The sequence below is a fragment of the Dermacentor albipictus genome, chromosome 5 (assembly GCF_038994185.2).
Source record: "Dermacentor albipictus isolate Rhodes 1998 colony chromosome 5, USDA_Dalb.pri_finalv2, whole genome shotgun sequence".
Lineage (NCBI taxonomy): Eukaryota > Metazoa > Arthropoda > Arachnida > Ixodida > Ixodidae > Dermacentor > Dermacentor albipictus.
In genome coordinates this window covers 151128706-151148797 of record NC_091825.1, presented here as the reverse complement: position 1 = coordinate 151148797, position 20092 = coordinate 151128706, and the positions used below count along the sequence as shown (strand labels likewise).

Here is a 20092-nt window from a genome sequence, read left to right as displayed (position 1 = left end):
CAAGGTAATTAATACACTGGTGTATGCTGCAAAAACAGCTGAATATTCAAACAACAGCCCATGCACTCTTCTGTTTGAAGGAACCACAGGGGCACTTGGGTGAATGACGTCACACAATAACATTTCTGCAATGGATGCACTGCGCCAGCATCTCATAAATAACTTGCAGCAGCATGAACAACTCAAGGATTCCCATGAATTGCATAGCACGCAAAACAGCCTCTGGAGGTTCACTGCCCAGCAAGAAAAATGGGGAGGAATGCAAAATATAGGAGGGCTAGGTGCCACCTCCTTATGTGTCTTTTGTTTTTGGCGGAGGCAGGGCATGATTTTCCATTTTTGTTGGAGGTGGAGGTGCAGGAGGGCACCCGACCAGTTGACGCCTCATGGGGGTTATGGGGGTAAGGAGAAATTATACAGCGGATGGGTGGGTGGGTGGAGTAATAGGCTGCTCTCTGCTCTCCCCCTTGTTGAGAGCCCATGGTCCTTGGAAGGCACCGGAGGAATGTCACATGGAAGCGCTGGGAGGGAGCATTTGCTCGGGGAGGTCAACTTGCCTCCTTACATACTATTTTATTTGCTTCTATCTTGGCTACTGCTGAAGCCTTAAAAGTTTGTGTGATAGAACCCTCCTGGTACACCCTGGACAGCCCCTTTACAACTCGCTAGTGTAGCATAACCAAAATTTATGGTGAGGCTTTTCCTCTTCTTTCTTTTCATCCCTTAAACCTCTTATCCCTGCATAGGGTAGCAAATTAGATTTACATTTGGCTGACCTCTCAACCTTTCCCATCCCTCTTTCTCCTCTGGCAAAGCTTGGTGACAGGCCCTTTAAAAATGTCCGGGTAAATTTCTTGAAGTTCCCCTTGCGTTTCCTTGGAATCCATTTAGAAATTTCATATTGTTCCTTTCTTTTAGCTGGCCAAGTGCAGTACTGAGCAGAAAGTGAAAGCAGAAGCTGAGGAAAAGGCCTTTACATACAGCCTCTTCAAGAAGGAATCATACGGCAATTCTCCAAGGACTGCTTTGGGAAGAGAGGTGTGGACCTTGACTTATTGCATTCTTTCATGTCACTTTGTTACCTTGAAAGCACCATTAAGGAGTGTATTACATAAGAGGTAGAGTTAAAATAGAATGCTGCATCCACAGGTCTTCAAGCACAAGGGTGTCTATACATCAAGAACAGGAGTTAACGTTCTAGATACTTAAGCTTTAGTGTGAGACGTGATTTTTGGAATGGCACTCCATTGTGTGCCTATAAGTAATTTGCGTGTTGTGTTGATTGGCACTGTAGTATTTCAGTAAAGGTGGTGTGGCATTGTACTAAAGTTTATGTTAGCTAAAAATTACTGCCTTAAATGGCAAAGCAAACCACAGCTACTCAGGCATGGATGACACAGCTGACCAATTTCACATTCTACATTAATTTTCTTTTAAATGCCTATTATGAGATATGATTGACTAATCAACTTTCAGGGACTATGTATCATGTTGTTAGGGTTGTACTTGCACTCTTTATGACTAGCAAAGTGCTCTTTTGTGTTCTCTTGTTATCTTAGCCCCTGTCTGACTTTGGAGCCAAGAAGCGGCGTCTGGACAGCTGGAAAGTGAAGGAATGGCAGAGAGCCCTGGAAAACGTCACAGCCTGGCTCGAGAAAGTCGAGAATCAACTGGGGATCGATCCCGATCAACCGCTTTCACAAGAGCAGCTGAAGGCACTCTTGGAGCGCATGAGTGTTGAAGAACTGCAAGTGCTTACTGAGGTAAGCATGAGCTTGCTTATATTTTCATTTCATTTCATTTATTATACCCTTCAGGGCCAAGGGAATTACAGAGCGGGAGTGGTAAATACAAAAGAATGAAGAAGACAAATACAGTTGGTTACATAAATGTTTAAATGGCACCTGTATATACAAGATTAGCTAAGGCTTCACGGAACTGTTCATAATTAGTAAGGCTTATAATTTCAGCAGGAAGATGGTTCCAGTCACATGAGGTTTGCAGCAGGAATGATTGAGAGAAACTTTTAGTGTTGCATGACAAAATGCCGACTTTGTACTGATGATCATTGCAACGGGATACATAAATTGGATGGGGGATGAGGCGATCTCGTAGAGTATGATGATGGTACAACTTGTGGAAGAGTGAAACATGAAACACTTTTCTGCGAGATGCCAGCGATGGGAGGCAAAGATTAGATTTCATTGATAAGCAAAAAGCATTTTGATAAACAAAAAGTATTCTCGAAAGCATATATGTTGAAGGAAATAACCTTTGTTTTTTGCATGATTGTGTAGGTCAGTGATATGTGCCTGAAGTGCCCTGAATTGTAACAGAATGGTCAATAGACATTTCAGGTTTCATTTGAATGGTCTATGTATGCTTTGGTTTTTGATAAAAGGCTGTTTTACTCATGCTTCAGTTATAATCGACTCCTTTTTTCTTTTTACAGTGAAGTTGTTTAAAGTTTTCTGTGTATACATTTATATGGATTTCACTGTGTTGGTGGCCGCTGAGTATTAAGGGCCTCAATATAAGCTTTTAGCTCAAATAGCCCAGATAACATGTGAATTTTGTGCCGTACTTTAATGAGAGCACTTTGGAGCCCTGGGATGTTTCCCTTTCTATATTGTTTGCTTTGTCATGATAGGCAGACATCATATTGTTATTAGCCTCCTCTTTACAGTCAACATAGTGCGAAACATTGCCATTATGCCATTCTCTTCATTTAGGATGTGGAACGACAAGTTGCCATGAACAAAGGAGAAGTAGCCCAGCTTGTTCAGCAAGGCAGAGATGTTGTGGAAGGCCTTGATGCAGGTGTGTCATTTTCTATGTTCTGTGCAGTCCCTGTACATTCACTGGTTTAGCTTCAGTGAATGTTCATTGTGTTGGTGCTTAGGTTCTTATTTCCTTTATTGTCCTTGTGTTTATCTTGTTCCTTTTGAGGCTCAAAAATTTTGGCAAATCACTGTCTTGTTTTTCCATGGCGATCGCTCCTGGTTTTTAACACTCTTCTACTCTTGGCCATCTGGTTGGCAGCCATCTTATTTGCTCTGCTCATCACTTGCAGAGTGCTGATGTTCCCCTGCAGCCCTCTTCAACCTTTGTTCCACAGCTTCTTTTTCTGTCCCCTGCTGCATTGTGCATCACCAACTGTATCTTAGAAGTTATAGATAGCATGAACATCATGGCTCTTTTTATGCGTGCATTGTGCTTGCTACAAACCTTGCACAAACCATGCAAATTAACCAATAGTTCAGTGGTTGGCACATCTCACTGCCAGCCAGTTTCCAGTAGGGCAGTAGCGTAACTGATTAGGCCATTTGGTGTCACATTGTTTTTGTGAATGAACGTCCAAACTCAGTAAACTCTATAGAAAGTGCTGGTTAATGTTAAAGTACCTGAAATTATTTACTAGAATACTCGTTTCTATGAGCCAATTTTGATTTCGGTACGCAGGATGTCAGTATGTCATGATGTCATGATACATCGACTGGCTCTGTTGCTGCAGTTGGTGCTGTTGCTGCATGCAAACGCAGCCACAAGACATGCGTGCAGCACTCTTGCCTAAGCAATCTCATCAGACCTAGTCTTATGTCTCTGTGACATCAGCAAATCTTGTTCAGTGTCATGACTTCACGATAATGTTGATGATGCCAGGGCAGTATATTGAGATGAGCTTTAGTATCAAATTTAAATATCCTATAGATGTTTCCCAACCTTTATGCTCACTCATTGTCAACACAGCGTATGACAGAGTTAGTACAACTTCTTAAATAAGTGTCAGTATTCCTTTAAGCTGCTGCATTGGCTCGGATTTGAAACCCAGTGGCTGTGTTAGGCAGTTTTTTTTTTACTATTGTATTCTTCGCCATGGTGTCAGCTCTATGTGACTGTTAAGTCAGCAATGTGCACCAGCCAATCTGCTGGTGCCTATTCCAGCCACACTACTATCAAAATATCTAATTTTCTGAGGCAACAGTGGCTCTCCACAATAAAATGAAGTAAAGATGAAGTTGTGGTCACAAACAAAGTAAAAGGAATGACAGAAAGTAAAGATGTCTTGGAGCCCATACAGGTTCCAAAACATCCTTACTTGTTTTGTGTTTGATTTTACCAGTTAGTGCAACTTTGCCTTCACCATTACCCTGATCAGATAAATTTTCATTGAACCTACTTCTACTTAAGCTACTTCCTTTCATGTCATTGAAAGGAAGTAGCTGTCCATAGATTGACAAGCACCAGATCAACCTCTTCAATTCGAAAATTTGAAATCCACCTTGAATATAGCATGAAGCTACAACGGATACCTGTACAGTTTTCTTAAAAAGAAGGCCTAACAGTTTAAGAGAAATTCATTCTGATTTGAGGATAGACTTTTCTGGAAAGGCATTGGTCCTGGGTTCGAACCCCAGACCAGCATGAATTATTCTTCAAATTTGAAGCTTTCGTTTTGAGAAAGTGGTTTCCTTTGTAGCTTCAAGCTACAATCCAGATGGATGTCATTTTTTACTTTTCACGAATCTTTCTCCACCTTGTGGGCTTTCGCAGAACTGATCAGCGAGATTCAGGCCAACCATTTTGCTTTCCTCAGAGTAAATTTCTTGATGTCTGAGCAGTTGGGGAGCAGACCAAGGAGGTGCAGGGAGTATTGCGGGAAGTGGAGGTGCGCTGGCACGAGGTGCAGAACATGGTGCAGTCGCAGAGGGAGCATCTGGAAGGGCTGCATGCTTGCCGCGAGCTCCGGGCTGAAGGGGATGCACTTGAACGCCTGTTGGCCTCGCATCGGCGTTGGCTGGAAAACTCACAGACCACGGCTCGACAACGGCGGGAGTCGGATGATGTGCGAAGACTGTTGGAGCAGTGCAAGGTAGGTGGCCCACTGTTGTCAGCCAAAAGTATATATAGTGCCATGGTTCCAAATGTTTTCTGTAATCCTATATCTCTTGTCATAGAAGGCAAGTAAATATAAGGCCTAACCATGTCTAGAAATCAAGCTCAAGGTTGCATGATCTGTGAAATTTTGATTGCCAAATTATACAGTTTATTTCCCAGTAATTTGAAACTTTTAATTCGAATTGACGAATAATTTGAACTGCTCTGTTGGTCCCGGCAAGTTTCTATGTATTTGAATAAATGAAACTCCCCCGTATTCGATGTCCAAAAACCACGCAACGGTTATTTAGAACAAAGTCTCTTGGTTCCATGCACCGCTTTACGAACAAACTCGAGCCAAGGGGAAGGTTTGATGCTACCGACGCATGCCATAAAAATGACAAGGAATGACACGCGGGAAGCCGAGATGGAACTGGAGCAAGCAAAGTAGCATGCGCCCTCCTTTCCCATCCATTTAAAAAGAGCAGGAAGGAGCCCCCTGCATGCACTTGATCATGTTACTGTGCCCCTTGTGCGTGTGCTTAGTCACGTTACCGTGCACTCACTTGTCTCCCCGCCCCTCCTCCTAGCGCATGTTTGAGCACATTACTGTGGCTGGTGCCCTCACCTATGCTCCCTTCCTAGCGTGCTGGATCACGTCATCTCCAACATTGTGTATGCGGGAGTATGGTGCGCGTTAAGCCACTATCCTTCTTAGCTCACCCTTACATGTTTTCCTTCCTACTCATAGTAAATGGTGCGCGAGGCATGAGCTTCTCACACTTGAACTTTACGTGGAACTTAGGCTCCTTCCGGCACATGTCACGTGCTGTTAGAGGAAAGAAGACTCACTGCGAGCCCAGTGACTGTTTTGGTTTTGTGTGCTGTATTGCAGACTTGAGTGCCCACTATATTTTAAGAGGCTCTTTTTAGTTTGAACTCTGTTTTATTCGAATAAGATTGCAGTATTCTTGGAGTTCGAATTAACGAGATTCTACTATACATTTGAACCTCACTATATAGGTGCATCAGACTTGAAGAGACCTTTGTTATTTACAATATTCTTTGCAAGCATATATATTAATTACAGGCTGATCTTGGCGAGAAACATTTGCGATTTGCTTCGTTGTATCCAATAATTCATTATACATATCCATGTTCACTATATTTAGGTTCGGCTGTTACATTGGGGCTTTGTGGAGAACATTGCGGTGTCACAGAAAAGTTAGAACTATTGAGCTGCTCTGGAGAACGGGTCAGTGTTTGTAACATGTTCCTTTGTTGGTAGCTGTATGTATATATAGTCGATTGCATCAAAGAGGTGTTGCTCCTTATACGGATTGGAGCTGTGCACAGGACAGCAATTGTATAGACAAAGTGCTTTATTAGACGTGCCTGAGTGTGAAATAGTATTACTAAGCAAATTAAATAAAACCTACCCAGATGAGGCTGAAGACCCTGGACAGCCAAGAAGACAAGGTGCAGAGGCTACAGGAGAAAGGGCAAGCTCTCCAGGCCAGGGTGCCCACGCTGAGCACTGAGCCAGTGTTTGGACAGCTTGAAGTTCTTGCCAACCAGTGGGCAGAGACAGTAACCAAGATCGGTGAGTTCGCTAATTTAGCTTGTGGAGCCAAAACAGTGCAACCTTACCGTGTGAGGTATGCATGCCTAACACATGTACATGAGTATACGATAAAATGTTGTTAGAGTAACTCCTATTTAAAAGATCTGTATTTATGTCTTCAACTTTGAGAAAAAAAGTAAGCTTCTCATTTTCATTCTAATGCTTTCCGTGAGCAAAAGAAAAAAAGAAAAGTACAGAAGGGTGTTGCTATAGCAATCAGCAAAGCAGAAAGATAGCTGTGGTAAATGCCATCACCATGGGCAGGGCTACTGTACAGCAGAAACAGCCGCCTGTGAAGTTACCAGAAACGTAAAAGCTAAGCATTTTCAAGCAGTCCAGGAATTTTGCAGGGAATCTCCTTCCCACTTGTGCTGTTGGCCCTTGTTTTCAATTTGCACCTTTTCTATTTCTGGTCGTTACTGAGCATAATTATTGATCCATATAGTCAATTCACTCTGAAATGGGTAATGTTGTTACTGTAACCTTTAATTTTATAAACTGCATGTTCAATTGAAAAAAAAATCTAATGCGCTAAATTGTTTTTGGAGGGCCTCTGCTTGTTAGTAAAGCTTTCAGTGTAGTAAATACACTATGGGTGTGCGAACACCGAGTAGTAGATTTCAAATCGAATATCAAATCGCATATTGAATATCAGAGAAATTTTCGCAATATTTAATGCTTACTAACTTTGGACAAGAAAATAGGGTGCTGCACACGCTTGGGAGTCTCCTAGCATTGCCTAACAAGAACGTTACATATCAGTAACATTGGTACATAGAAATCAAATTATACAGTACATCATCATCATCATCATCATCATCATCATCATCATCACCACCACCACCACCACCACCACCACTACCACCACCACCACCACAATCATCGTCATCATCATTAGCCTGGTTCTCACGTTCCAATTGTGGTCATGTTGTCCCTGCAGACTTCTTAATCTCATCCGCCCACCTAACTTTCTACCACCCCCTGCTACGCTTCCTTTCCCTTGGAATCCAGTTGGTAACCCTTAATGATTATCAGTTATCTTCCCTCTTCATTACATGTCCTGTCCATGCCCATTTCTTTTTCTTGATTTCAACTAAGGTGTCATTAACTCGCGTCTGTTCCCTCACCCAATCTGCTCTTTCCTTATCCCTTAACGTTACACCCATCATTTTTCTTTCCATAGCTAGTTGTGTTGTCCTCAATTTAAGTAGAACCCTTTTCGCAAGCCTCCAGGTTTCTGCTTCTTACGTGAGTACTGGTAAGACACAGCTGTTATACACTTTTCTCTTGAGGGATAATGGCAACCTGCTGTTCATGATCTGAGAATGCCTGCCAAACGCACCCAGCCCATTTTTATTCTTCTGATTATTTCAGTCTCATGATCCGAATCCGCGGTCACTACCTGCCCTAAGTAAATGTATTCTCGTACCACTTCCAGTGCCTGGCTACCTATCGTAAACTGCATTTCTCTTTCGAGACTGTTATACATTACTTTAGTTTTCTGCAGATTAATTTTTAGACCCACCCTTCTGCTTTGCCTATCCAGGTCAGTGAGCATGCATTGCAGTTGGTCCCCTGAGTTACTAAGCGAGACAATATCATCAGTGAATCGCAAGTTGTTGAGGTATTCTCCATTAACTCTTATCCCCAATTCTTCCCAATCCAGGTCTCTGAATACCTCCTGTAAACACGCTGTGAATAGCATTGGAGAGATTGTATCTTCCTGCCTGACGCCTTTCTTTATTGGGATTTTGTTGCTTTCTTCACGGAGGACTACGGTGGCTCTGGAGCCACTATAGATATCTTTCATTATTTTTACGTACGGCTCGCCTACACCCCGATTCCGTAATGCCTCCATGACTGCTGAGGTTTCAACTGAATCAAGCACTTTCTCATAATCAATGAAAGCTATATATAAGGGTTGGTTATATTCCGCACATTTCTCTATCACCTGATTGATAGCGTGAATATGGTCTGTTGTTGAGTAGCTTTTACGAAATCCTGCTGGTATACAGTACGGTCTACTCTTATTAATGGGAACACCAAATTAATATGCCAACACTGATTACAGCTCAGTTCTAGTATATAAAGGTCAGAAAAATAATTTTTTTTATGAATAGATTTGTGTTGAATACAATCAGGTGCTTTTTTTCCTCTGAATATAGTGAATTTGTGATGTTCTGTTGTACTGAATACCATCAGGTTCGTTTAATGGTGGATTTGTATTTTACAGCAATCCTTTATTCATTTCGTAAAAAGTTTTGCTTTCCTGTTTTTCTCCCAAATGCAGAAGAGCTATCCCAACTTTACAACAGGTGGGTTATCGTAAGGCCAGTCTGCATGATCAACAAAAGGACCGTGCATCGTGTGACTTGGTCAACACTCCGCGCGTAGCTGACACCGACAGAAAAGAAAAGGCACTGTCCACACGCCAGGTTTGCCGTGAATTGCCACCTGTCGAAGAAACTGAAATCTGGAGGGTTACGGCAGTCGGGGCAGTCACGATCAGAGTGGCTCCAGCCGACGCGGTGCCGCTCTGGGAATTGCAGCGCTCCGGCTCTGTGTGTTCATATCCAATACTCGCACCCCTCTAAAATAAACCGTCTAGCGTTGCTCTTCTGTTTTGTGGAGTTCTACTTTCTCACTAACTGTGACAGCCTTGTAAATCACCAGTTCTTCTATGCTTTCTGCAGCTGACCTAGAAGCACACCTGAGCCGTTCCCTTGAGCGATCTCCACCTCCGAAGCTGCTAGAAGCTGTAGATGCTTTGGAAGCCTGGATTCAAAGTGTCCAGCAGGCCCTGGAATCGGAGAAGTCCCATGTGGACACAATGGAGGCCATGGAGGATCAGCTATCGAAGTACAAGGTCAGCACTGAATGGACATTCCAGTTTGACAGCGGTTACTGTTGATATGCAGTAATTCAGACTCTTCTAATTCCTAAATATGTTAATATTTTGGTCAATTCGCTACGTTTCCAAAGGATCTTAATTTTTAACCACTCTCAAACAAGGACTTCGGCTAATTTAGACCTTTAGAGCAGTAGCAGTTATAGTAGCTTTTGGCTGTCAATGCATCAGTTTGTCCACCTTGTCTTTGTGTCCATTCTTCTGTTGCATGACTCCTCTGATTACAAAGTTGGAGATTGAAAAATGTCTTTCTGATAATTATGTTGCTGCCCCACGCAGTTACACTGGCAGATAAATGAATCATAGTTAATCATTGCAATATGAGTTCTACATGCTTTGTTTGACACACCACAAGATGTCAGCACAAATATAGCTGCTCATGCCTATGCTGTATGGTTGTGTGTGTGTGTGCGTGCATGCGCGCACATTAGTATGTCTATGTTATGCTAAGATTCTGCATTATGAAAGCAGCAGAATTTGTGATAGCTTGATTGCACATTATTGAAGCAGAAGAGTCTCTAGTTTTTCATTTACAGATTATCAGAGAGACAGTTTCTATGCCTCTGAGCTATGGGTTGCTGTCTAGAATCCCAGCTCAAAGAATGACACCCTAAATGTGCCCTGAAACACTTTTTGAACATGGTAAGAAAAGATTGCCGATCTGTGCTAGAGATTTCTGTGAACATGTCAGCCAAATAATATTGCACTGCATGCAGCAGGGAATTCACCATCTCGTATTGAAAACAGCAAAAAAATTGCTTGCCCTCACTTCTTCATTGTTGTCATGTACAGCATCGCAAACAGTTGAACCCACCAACAGCTATCTGCTGATTTCGTGATCGTGAAAAGATTCTCAGTAATATGTAATTACTAATTTTGAGTTAAATAAATGAAACATATGGTATATGTCTGATCTCAAAAAGACAGAAATATCATTTTGTTTTCGAACTGCCTATCCACGCATGACAGCTGCGCATAGCTGCATCTGTTGCACGTGGCCTCCGAGGTTGCAGCGGCGTGCTGCGTAGCACAGTCTGCTGTGGCTGCCATGGGATGCCGTGACAAGCTCTTTACTGCCGAGACGCTCAACTTTTGGTCGGCGTTATGCCCCCTTGGCTTATTCCCTGTATAGCTTGCAGCATGTTAGTGGAGACGAAAAGAGCTAGAAAGCTCCGTACTGGTGCTATAACTCCACTTATACTAGAAGGATTCTAAATCTCTTTGTGCCATGAGATTCATGAGATGATGTGCTTTAGTAGTGTGGCCATTCTATGATTTGTCAGAAAAGTGTTTTAGGGCCCTTTAAGTTAAAGTTGAACATTTGGGTACTTGTCTAATTGCAATGAAAATAAGCGGCAGCTTACGTATGTTCCTTTGTTTTCATTTCTTGCAGGAAATGCAAGGAACTGTTGACGAAGAAGAGTCCAACTTGCAATACGTTACGAGCACTGGAAAGGAACTGTTGAGGAAGGAGCCTGATGCTTTGTGGGCTTGTGATCTTCGAGACAAACTGCACAGTCTAGGCAATTGCTGGGACCGGGTTGGCTCTATGCTCAAGGAGCGGCTCCAATTCTTGCGAAAACACATGTTGGTCCTTAAGCGATTTCAGGTAGATGCATGAAGGAGGTATCTCTTGAGCTGTATCAGGGCTGTCAAAGATACTTGTGTGAGCAGTTATTCTGTTCGTATTATTATTCTGACAGATATGCTTGCTTTTATGTTGAAAATTCAGTGCTGATTGGAGGTAAAGACAAAGAAAGGGACACGTTGACATGAGCATAGAGTAATTTCTGATAGTTTATTTATTCATGGTAATGTGTCTCTTCCTTCGTTTTTGTCTGTAGGTCGCGATAAGTTTTCGATGTATACTCATGCCAAGTAGTTCAATTTATGCTACTCCTAAATATGCTTGCATATTGTGTTATTTGCCGTCCTTTGTGATTGATAAAAGAGAGGGGTTCATTTATTTTCTTGTTTCTTTGTTCATAACTAATTCAGTAATTTATTTACCATATTTACTAGATTCTAACGTGCCCTTGATTGTAACGCGCGCCCGTTTTCCGTCACTAAAGAAAAGGAAAAAAAAAAACCCGCCCTCAATGCTAACGTGCACCCGCTTGCCACAACATAAAAAAAAAATGAAATGTCCTTTACAGTACTGCGCACCTCATTCTTTCATACAGGGATATAACTTGCTCTCATTTGGGAAAACAAAGATTTATTCTGAATACAATAAAGTTACGATAAATAAAGGAAGTCGCAGTTTCATTCGAAAGGCGAAACATCGATTACGATTGCAAATTAGTAGACAGCTATACAAAAAGTAAGGATTGCAGTTTTATCAGCCGTATAAACTTTTAAACATTGGCTTACTAACTAAATTAAGAAGCATGGTATCACGTGCACACAAGCAAGCATGAACACGTCTCCCGCAATAACCGCGGAAACTCTTTATCAGAACACTGAAGTGGGGAAGTGCGGTAGCAGGAGCAAGCAAATTGACCTTTGGGGGGACTCTCGCTTCAACATGCACTAAGCGATGAGAATACAGCGCGGTGCGCCTAGATGCGTAGACTCTTGTCTTCATTGCAAATTGCTTTTAAGATAGAGGCCGCACGACCGCACCGTACGTAGCAGCCGCTGGAGTAGAAAGCTTGTCCTGTTTGCGCCAGTCCTGCACGCAAGTTTTGGGAACTCCGGATGCCTGTGATGCAGCCCGATTTCCGTCTGTCTCCACACACGTGATCACTTTCCTTTTAATTGCGGCATCATGATGAACTCGGCATCTCTTTGCAGTCGGCACTTCCATGTTGATAGAGCAAATGCGGAAAACGGGATGACCAGGAAGATGGATGGTACACTAACCTAAGCACACATACTACAGCACATGGAGAAAGCTACTGCAGCTAGGCTCGAAGCGCGTGCGAGGCTGCCATATTGAAATCCCTATGGTGGTATGGTAACGCAGATTTAGGGTTGTACTCGATTCTAACATGCAGGCTATTTTTTTACCCGTTTTATCGGAAAAGAAGTGCACATTAGATTCGAGTATATACGATATTTATTTATTTATTTACTTATTTATTTATTTATTTATTTATTCATTCATTCATTCATTCATTCAAGTTACTACATGCACTGGGGTGGCATTATTGTAGTGTGATTATCAGTATGTTATACAAACAATAAATATACTGAGAGATTACATACAAAACAAAGTAGCACATTAGTGTCATTGAGTCATAATCACACATTTCCTTCAAATGTACAAAAGGTGAATATGCAAGAAATTTGCCAGGCGTGAATAAATGTTCTGTAATCCATTCTGCGGCATGGTGCTGCACTTCTTGTAAGCGTACGTGTAGTTTTTACTCCACACTACATGGAACGCGAGGTGATTGTAGTGGCTCCCATAGGGATTTGGGGCAAATCCACTGCTCTTTAGCAGCCTGTGCATTCGATGGTTTGTTTTGTAGTCTTTGAATTTTTATAATTTTTTTTTTTCAGGAGGAAATGAAAAGTGTTCAGAAGTGGATCAATGATGTGACCTCATTCCTTGAAGATGAAGAAGTTGCTTATGGAGACCAGGAAAAGCTCGAAGCACAGTTGGAGCAGTCAAATGTCAGTTTTCGCTTTTCCAGAGCGCGGATATGTAATTTTTTTTTTTACACAATGGTTTTGTATACAGCCAGTGAGAAGTTGCTTATGGGATGAGCATGTAGCATGACTGTGACAAACATTAGTTTTTAGTCAACTGGTTAAAATTGATTGCTATCACAATAGCATGTAGCTAGTCACATTATTTGTGCTCATTCTGACTGTGATGTCAATGAACCAGTGGGATATTGTTGCAAAGTACTTAGACGAGTGTAGGGTTAAGAGCCGATTTCAGAGAGTCACATGGTTATATGGATTTCAAGTTTCCTGTGCTGTAGTGACTCAATTGCATTTTTATGAACTGTAGCTAAATTGGGACTCTGTATCTTAACAAGAAAAATTTGATGTTGTAACAGAACTGTTTTGACCTTGGTGAAGATGTTATTTATTCATAAAATTAAGTTCGCTATATTTTGCTTTCTTGAATGTGAAATTTTGAAATATTGTGGGTCTCTGCCTCAAATAGAAAGCCTTCAGTGTTGCATAACGCTGGTTCTTCTGTGCTTTGGTTTTTCTCTAGGCTCTTGAAGATGACATTGGTGCTATACAAAACAATGTTGACAACATTAACTTGGTTGCTGAGGGTCTGATACAGGATTCCGAACACGAGTTTGGTGATTCTCTGCAGAGGCAGGTTGATGACCTCAACAGGCAGTGGGATAAGGCAAGTTTATTAGATCTCTTAGGGTGTGCTACATCAGTGTGGGCTATGTCATGCTGTATGCATAATGTGTGCATTCATTTCTACAAAAATTGTACATCACTAATTTATCTGTAACTCACGTTGCTTTGCAAGCTTGAACTTGTGGGGTTTGACCATGTTTGTCTGTGTTGTATTGTTGCAACGTTGCTTCAATGTTGTTAACTGATGACATCATGGATAATTTACCTCCAATTACATCATCATCATCATCATCATTTATTTTTCCTTAAGGACCCCTGTTGGGGTATTACATAAGGGGGGGTTACAGAAGATAAGGATAGAAACAAAGATATGGTTACAATTTCTTACAAGACTCAGCCTGTGGATTCGCATTAAAAATAAAAAATAAAACAACAACAACAACAAGAGGCACACTGAATAGAATGCAAAAGCAAATCAGCAGAACAGTCACAATGTGAGACGGCAATCGCAAAAGAATGAAGGCACAGTACGGTCATTGTAAGGTTAGGGTTTAAGGTGATCAGTAAGCATCTGCTTGAAGATAATGGGGTTGCGCTCATTGACAACTCTATCTGGTAAATTGTTCCACTCTATAATGGCGCTAGGCAAAAACGATTGATTAAAGGAAGCTGTTGAACCATGCAAGCGCTGGATGCTGCAAGAGTTAAAAAGGCGACGAGATGTACGGGTTGGTGGGATTAGAAGCCTTCCATGCAGTTCGGGGAAGTTATAATAAAGTCGCTGGAAAAGGCACAGTTTCGCAATTTTCCGACGCAACACCAATGGTTCGAGTCCTAGAGATGATTTGATCGCACTGACACTTTCTTCACGGCTGTATCTGGAAGTGATGAATCTAGCGGCACGATTTTGTATTGATTCTAACATATTAATTAAGTAAGCTTGGTGCGGGCTCCAAATAGCTGAGGCGTAGTCAAGTTTACTTCGAATAAAAGTTTCATAAGCTAGTTTTCTTGTGGATGAGGGGCACAGCACAAGGGTACGTCTGACGTAACCAAGTGATTTATTAGTGTCGGTAGCCAATTTTGTTATATGGTCGGACCAGGTCAACTTGCTATTAATAGTAATACCGAGATAACGATACGACTCAACGGTGGATAGGGCTGTCGAGTTTAAAAAGTACGAGTGATTCTTGTTAGAGTGTTTACGGGATACCTGCATAACTTTACATTTGGAGATGTTAAGTTTCATTAAAGAGTTGGAACACCAGGTTTCTAATGAATGTAAGTCTTTTTGGAGCGTTGCATGGTCGGCTGGGTCTGTAATGCGACGGTAGATTACGCAGTCATCTGCAAAAAGTCGGATATTGGATGATATGCCGTTGGGAAGGTCGTTTATGAAGATGAGAAAGAGAAGGGGACCGAGGACGGACCCCTGTGGTACTCCGGAGATGACGCTAGTAGTGGTTGAGAAATGATTTCCGATAGCTGTGTACTGGAATCGATTAGTAAGAAAGCAACGGATCCATGACAGTGCGAGAGGGTCGAGACCGAGGCATGAAAGTTTGGCCAAAAGCCGCTGATGGGGAACACAGTCAAATGCTTTGGCGAAGTCTAGATATATGACGTCAGTTTGAAGTGATGAGTCTAAATTCAGGTGAAGTTCAGTAATAAATTCAAAAAGCTGTGTATCGCATGACAAACCAGGCCGGAAACCATGCTGATTGTGAAAAAAGAAGGAATGATCACTGAGATGACATGCTATTTGCGAATATATTATATGTTCTAGTAGTTTACAGGGAATACTCGTTAGGGAAATGGGGCGATAGTTGGAAGGATCAGAGCGGCTGCCTGATTGATATTTTGTGCTGTCGATATTTGTGCCATCTGTCGATATTTTGTGCTGGCAACCTTATTTTTTTCTACCTTTAAGTTTACCAAGAAATAATTTATTTTTCACTGAAATGGTAGCATACGTGATATAAAAAAGGGAAGAAAGTTTGTTTTCCTTCTACAAGCCTGTTTTGTTTCTAGTTTGTTTTGCTTCTAGAAATCATTAGAGTTTGATCTATTTTAGTCTGAATAGCCAGTTTGCTTAGCCATCCATGGAACTCTTACTTTTGAAATTTTACGCCAGCACCAAAGCTCGAAGGCATAGATACTAATTGCTGTGTATCAAAGCAGTGTTCCTACTCCCCTTATAATGTTGGTATCATAAACAGGACATAGGTACCAGAGTGTAGGTATTGCTTGGTGTCATGGTTACAGTGGTAACAGGACTACCAAATATAAGCGTAGCCAGCATGCCTCAGGAAGTTTGCTGAGGCACCTGTGTCATTAAATATAAGTGTACGAGAGAACTGAATGAGCCATTTTGCTGTTCTTTACAGGTGATGGAAATGACCCGGAAGAAGAATGCTACTCTGAAGAGGGCTGTTGAGACAAACCAGTGTGCCTCTGAAGGTATTGCTGACTTGTGTGAATGGTTACGAGAGCTTGACATGGAGATACCACGGGAGAAGCCCATCAATACTGCTTCTGAACTGCAAGCTAGGATCAGGAAGCTGCAGGTACTTCAACTGCAGAAACAACATACTGATCTTTTCTGATCTTTTCAGCAGAACACAGCCATTTTGCCTACTTTTGTGATGATTAAAATAAATTATTCGTAATGTGATAAACTATCAACATTTCTGCACAGCACTAAAGACGAGGACAGAAGATGGGACACAACACAGTGCATGTGTTGTGTTGCCCAACTAGCCCAAATTTCCACTTTATCAAGGGATAAACTGGTTTTATTTGCCACCATTCTACATCATAAATTGAGGCAGTGCAAAGTGGTGACGATTGCTTCTTAGCGTTTCTTGCAGCATGGTCCAGACTTATTCAACTATTTTTTGTTTCTAGCATTCATGGAACTGTATCTTAACCAGAATAAAATAACCAATCTTGCACATTCTTTCTCTTACCCCATGCCACTGTTGACATATTAAGGCCCCACTCAGCAGTTGCCTTAAGACATTTGTCTGCTTTGCCTTTGTTTTACCGGTCTGCTCCAAGCCATGTTTGACTGTGTGACGCAAATTCTGTAGGCATTATTTCTGTGCTACAGCAACATTTCTTTCCTCCGTACAGGCGTGTAAGGACAAGCTGGATTCTAAGCTTTCCGAGTACAACAGGCTGAAAGAAGCTGGCACAAAGCTTGCACAAGGGCACAAGGCGAGGAACGCTGAGGAAGCACGACGTGATGTGGCTGCTCTCAACAAACTTTGGGGAGATGTACAGGAGAAGATAACGAAGTACCACCAGGCTCTGAAGCAGTCGGGGACAAACTATGCCGAATTTCGAAGTGAGATGTCATTCTTAAGTTGTTACATTCAAAACCTCATGCAGCAGACTTGCTTTTTCAAGACAAACACATTTAAACTTTACTTTCAGATAGGTGAAGCTGAAGGTTGTGAACTTTTCATTAAAAAAAAAAAAAAAATCACTCCTGTTATAAAATGGCCGTTGTTACCAAAGAAAAAAAAATATACACAATGGAATGGTTAAAGGGAGACATAGATTTTAGAAGCAACTCTCTTGCTTAAAGATTCATGTAAGCACAGTATAAGATATGCAAAAAAGATTCATGTCTTCGATATTCAAGCTAAGGTTTATGTAATTCAGATTCAAAGATTCAGTTTCTGTTTTAGAGATGCATGTGAGTGCAATGCGAAAACCATTTTCTTAATCACATCTGCATGGCAAGAAAGAAAGAAAAAAAAAAGGAAGAAAAAAGTTTAGTTCTGATTTAAACATTTGCCATGCCTTGTTTACAACTCATGACAAAAGAAAGCAGAAAAAATTGCCTTAAACTAACTAAAATGTACACTGGAAACATTTTTTTCATGTCTTTTGTGTGTCTGTGCTCTTGTCAGCATAAAATTACTAACTTTGGTGGATAACATTATTAATTTATTGGTGTTTTGCTTATGAACATCTTCTAGATATCATCATGCTAGAGAATGATTGGCTTGACAGATTGGAGAAGAAACTGAAGAGGTCACCTGAGTCAGCTGCTGATGCTGAGGAGATTTCTGAGAACCTTGACGTAAGCATTTGAGTCTGTTGGCTACGTGCTTATGTTTTTATGTGAAACTAGTTTTGTAACAAGACATATATGTATTGTACACATATTTGTGACAAGACATATACCAGGTGTCCCAGTTAACTTGGGCCAAGATTTAAAAAAAACCAAGAACTCCAGAGAAATCGTACCGACTTCATAGTAGAGGCAGTCGTGTGTATTTACAGCCAGTTTATGTTTTCTTCACAAAGTATTAATTAATTAATTACTTTTAATTAGTGAAAATTTCATTATTGCTTGAATTGCAAACATGTCAATTATAATGCTGTAGGGCACCTTAAATAACCTCCGAATCTAAGCACTTATTTCATGCTGAAGTGTGCCTGGTCGCTTTTTCCAAGAAAAAACAAAAATCTGCAATATACACAAAATATGAAATAGATGCGGGCTAGCGTGCCACTACTCAAGCGCCTCCAAGCAATCTTTGAAAGATAATAAGTCACGCTTGAGACTGAGTACTACTATGCGCAGGAGCACCATCGTGTTGAAACCAGAGGTTCTGAATGTGCACAAGTGGACTGTTGCAACAGACGGCCCTCGAGGGTGTGATTGATGTAGCGTTGCATCGTTAGTGTATTGTCAAAAAAGATGGGTCCGATGATGTTGCCATCAAAAATACTACACAACACATTAAACGACCACTGGTATTGGTGTTGTGTTTGTGCCAGCCAGTGGGGATTCCTATCACTCCAGTAGTGCACGCTGTGAAGATTAACTTGTACGTTTCTGGAGAAATTAGCATCATCCATCCAAAGCACACGAGTGAGAAAGTCCGGTTCTTTTTCACATTTCGTGAAAATCCAATTGGCAAAGTCAAGTCTGTTTTCAGAACCTCAGTCTTCAAGTTTTTGATGAAGATGTACATGGCACGTGTGCATATGACCTTTTTTAAAGGTCCTCCATACTGATCACCTTGAGGTTCCGGCCTCCACACTGGCATCGCACACTACCGTGAGGGTTAGCCGCAAAGAATGCCAAAACATCCATTCCCGCTTCATGAACTACCGTCGCAGTACTGTGCTGCTTTCTTGTGAAGCTACCTGTCTCGCAATGGGCTTCGTACTTTCCACGTATTGTTGATGGACTAGGGCGTCCTCCACAGTGCCACATCTGTAATAGCTTAGCTGCCTTCCTCTTGTCGCTGTGCGCCACCCCCAGAGCGAGGATCGTTTTAGCCCTCTGATCATTTGTGAAGGGCATGACTGTCTTTTTGAAGAGCAGGTCACTGGCGTGGTACCATTGAAATCTCCCGTTATTATCTACACACTGACACGTCAAGCATAAATGATTTACGTAACGGACAACAGTATATTCTGGCTGTACAGATCCGCCAAAACTCATTAGATGGACTTAGCATCCGCAAGGTTTGTTTTTATTGCTAAAGGGAACAAAAGGAACATACGTTCCGGGTGCACCTATCTACAGAAGATGAGTGAGCAAAATTGCAGTCCCAAATGCGCCGTCTCGGTTTCCCGGCTTCGGAATCCCCCCCTCCCCCCTACGGCTCCGTTACGCTTATCAATGCGTCAGCGGTGTGTTCGCCTGATGCCGCAGCCATCACATAGCTTGAAGGCCTGTATCAAGCTGCCGCTACTAGTAAAGCCGTGTATCTATGGCGATCAACTTGGGAGCACTTGAGTAGCGGCGCGCGAGCGTGTATCTATTTCGTAGCTTGGATGTTTCACGCACTTTTGTTTTTTCTCAGAAAAACCAACCAGGTAAAGCTGAGCATGAAACAAATGCTTGATTCGGAGGTTATTTGAAGTGCCCTACAACTTTGTAATTGATATGTTTTGTGATTCAAGTAATAATTAAAAGGGTCACTAATTAAAATCAATTAATTAATTAATACTTCATGATGAGAAAGTACTGGTTGTGAGTACACACGACTACGGCTACTATGCTGTCAATATGATTTCACTAGAGCTCTTGTTTTTTTTTAAATATCTTGGTCCAAGTTAACTGGAACACATGGTATATTTAGAGAGAGAGAGAGAGAGAGAGAGAGAGAGAGAGAGAGAGAGAGAGAGAGAGAGAGAGAGAGAGATTACCGCTTTGATTATAACACCTAAGGGAAGTATGATAAGATACCTATATTGTCAGAAATTTTCTGGTTGATAAGAGAAGATATATTTTTCTATTGGGTAATATTTTTGCGCAGTTATTCCTAACTCCTGAAAATACCCTGTGCTATAATCAGAAATGTAAAAAGTAAAAAAAGAAAATTGATTAGTAATCTTTGTATTTCCTTGCCTTAATAAAATTTATGACT

At 41.5% G+C, this 20092-nt stretch overlaps 1 protein-coding gene across 13 annotated transcripts in view; it reads left to right on the top strand.

The window, feature by feature from the left end:
- The window catches only part of Dys (Dystrophin), a 488311-nt gene that overhangs the window by 151363 nt on the left and 316856 nt on the right, over positions 1 to 20092 (top strand). For all 13 annotated transcript variants that reach the window (XM_065448316.2, XM_070539180.1, XM_065448320.2 and 10 more), the window contains 12 exons: positions 919 to 1038; positions 1560 to 1763; positions 2733 to 2820; positions 4623 to 4873; positions 6322 to 6481; positions 9196 to 9368; positions 10804 to 11019; positions 12918 to 13031; positions 13588 to 13731; positions 16079 to 16258; positions 16827 to 17040; positions 17681 to 17784. In XM_065448316.2, the coding sequence (XP_065304388.2) occupies positions 919 to 1038; positions 1560 to 1763; positions 2733 to 2820; positions 4623 to 4873; positions 6322 to 6481; positions 9196 to 9368; positions 10804 to 11019; positions 12918 to 13031; positions 13588 to 13731; positions 16079 to 16258; positions 16827 to 17040; positions 17681 to 17784 (1968 nt within the window). The remainder of the gene's footprint in view (positions 1 to 918; positions 1039 to 1559; positions 1764 to 2732; positions 2821 to 4622; positions 4874 to 6321; positions 6482 to 9195; positions 9369 to 10803; positions 11020 to 12917; positions 13032 to 13587; positions 13732 to 16078; positions 16259 to 16826; positions 17041 to 17680; positions 17785 to 20092) is intronic.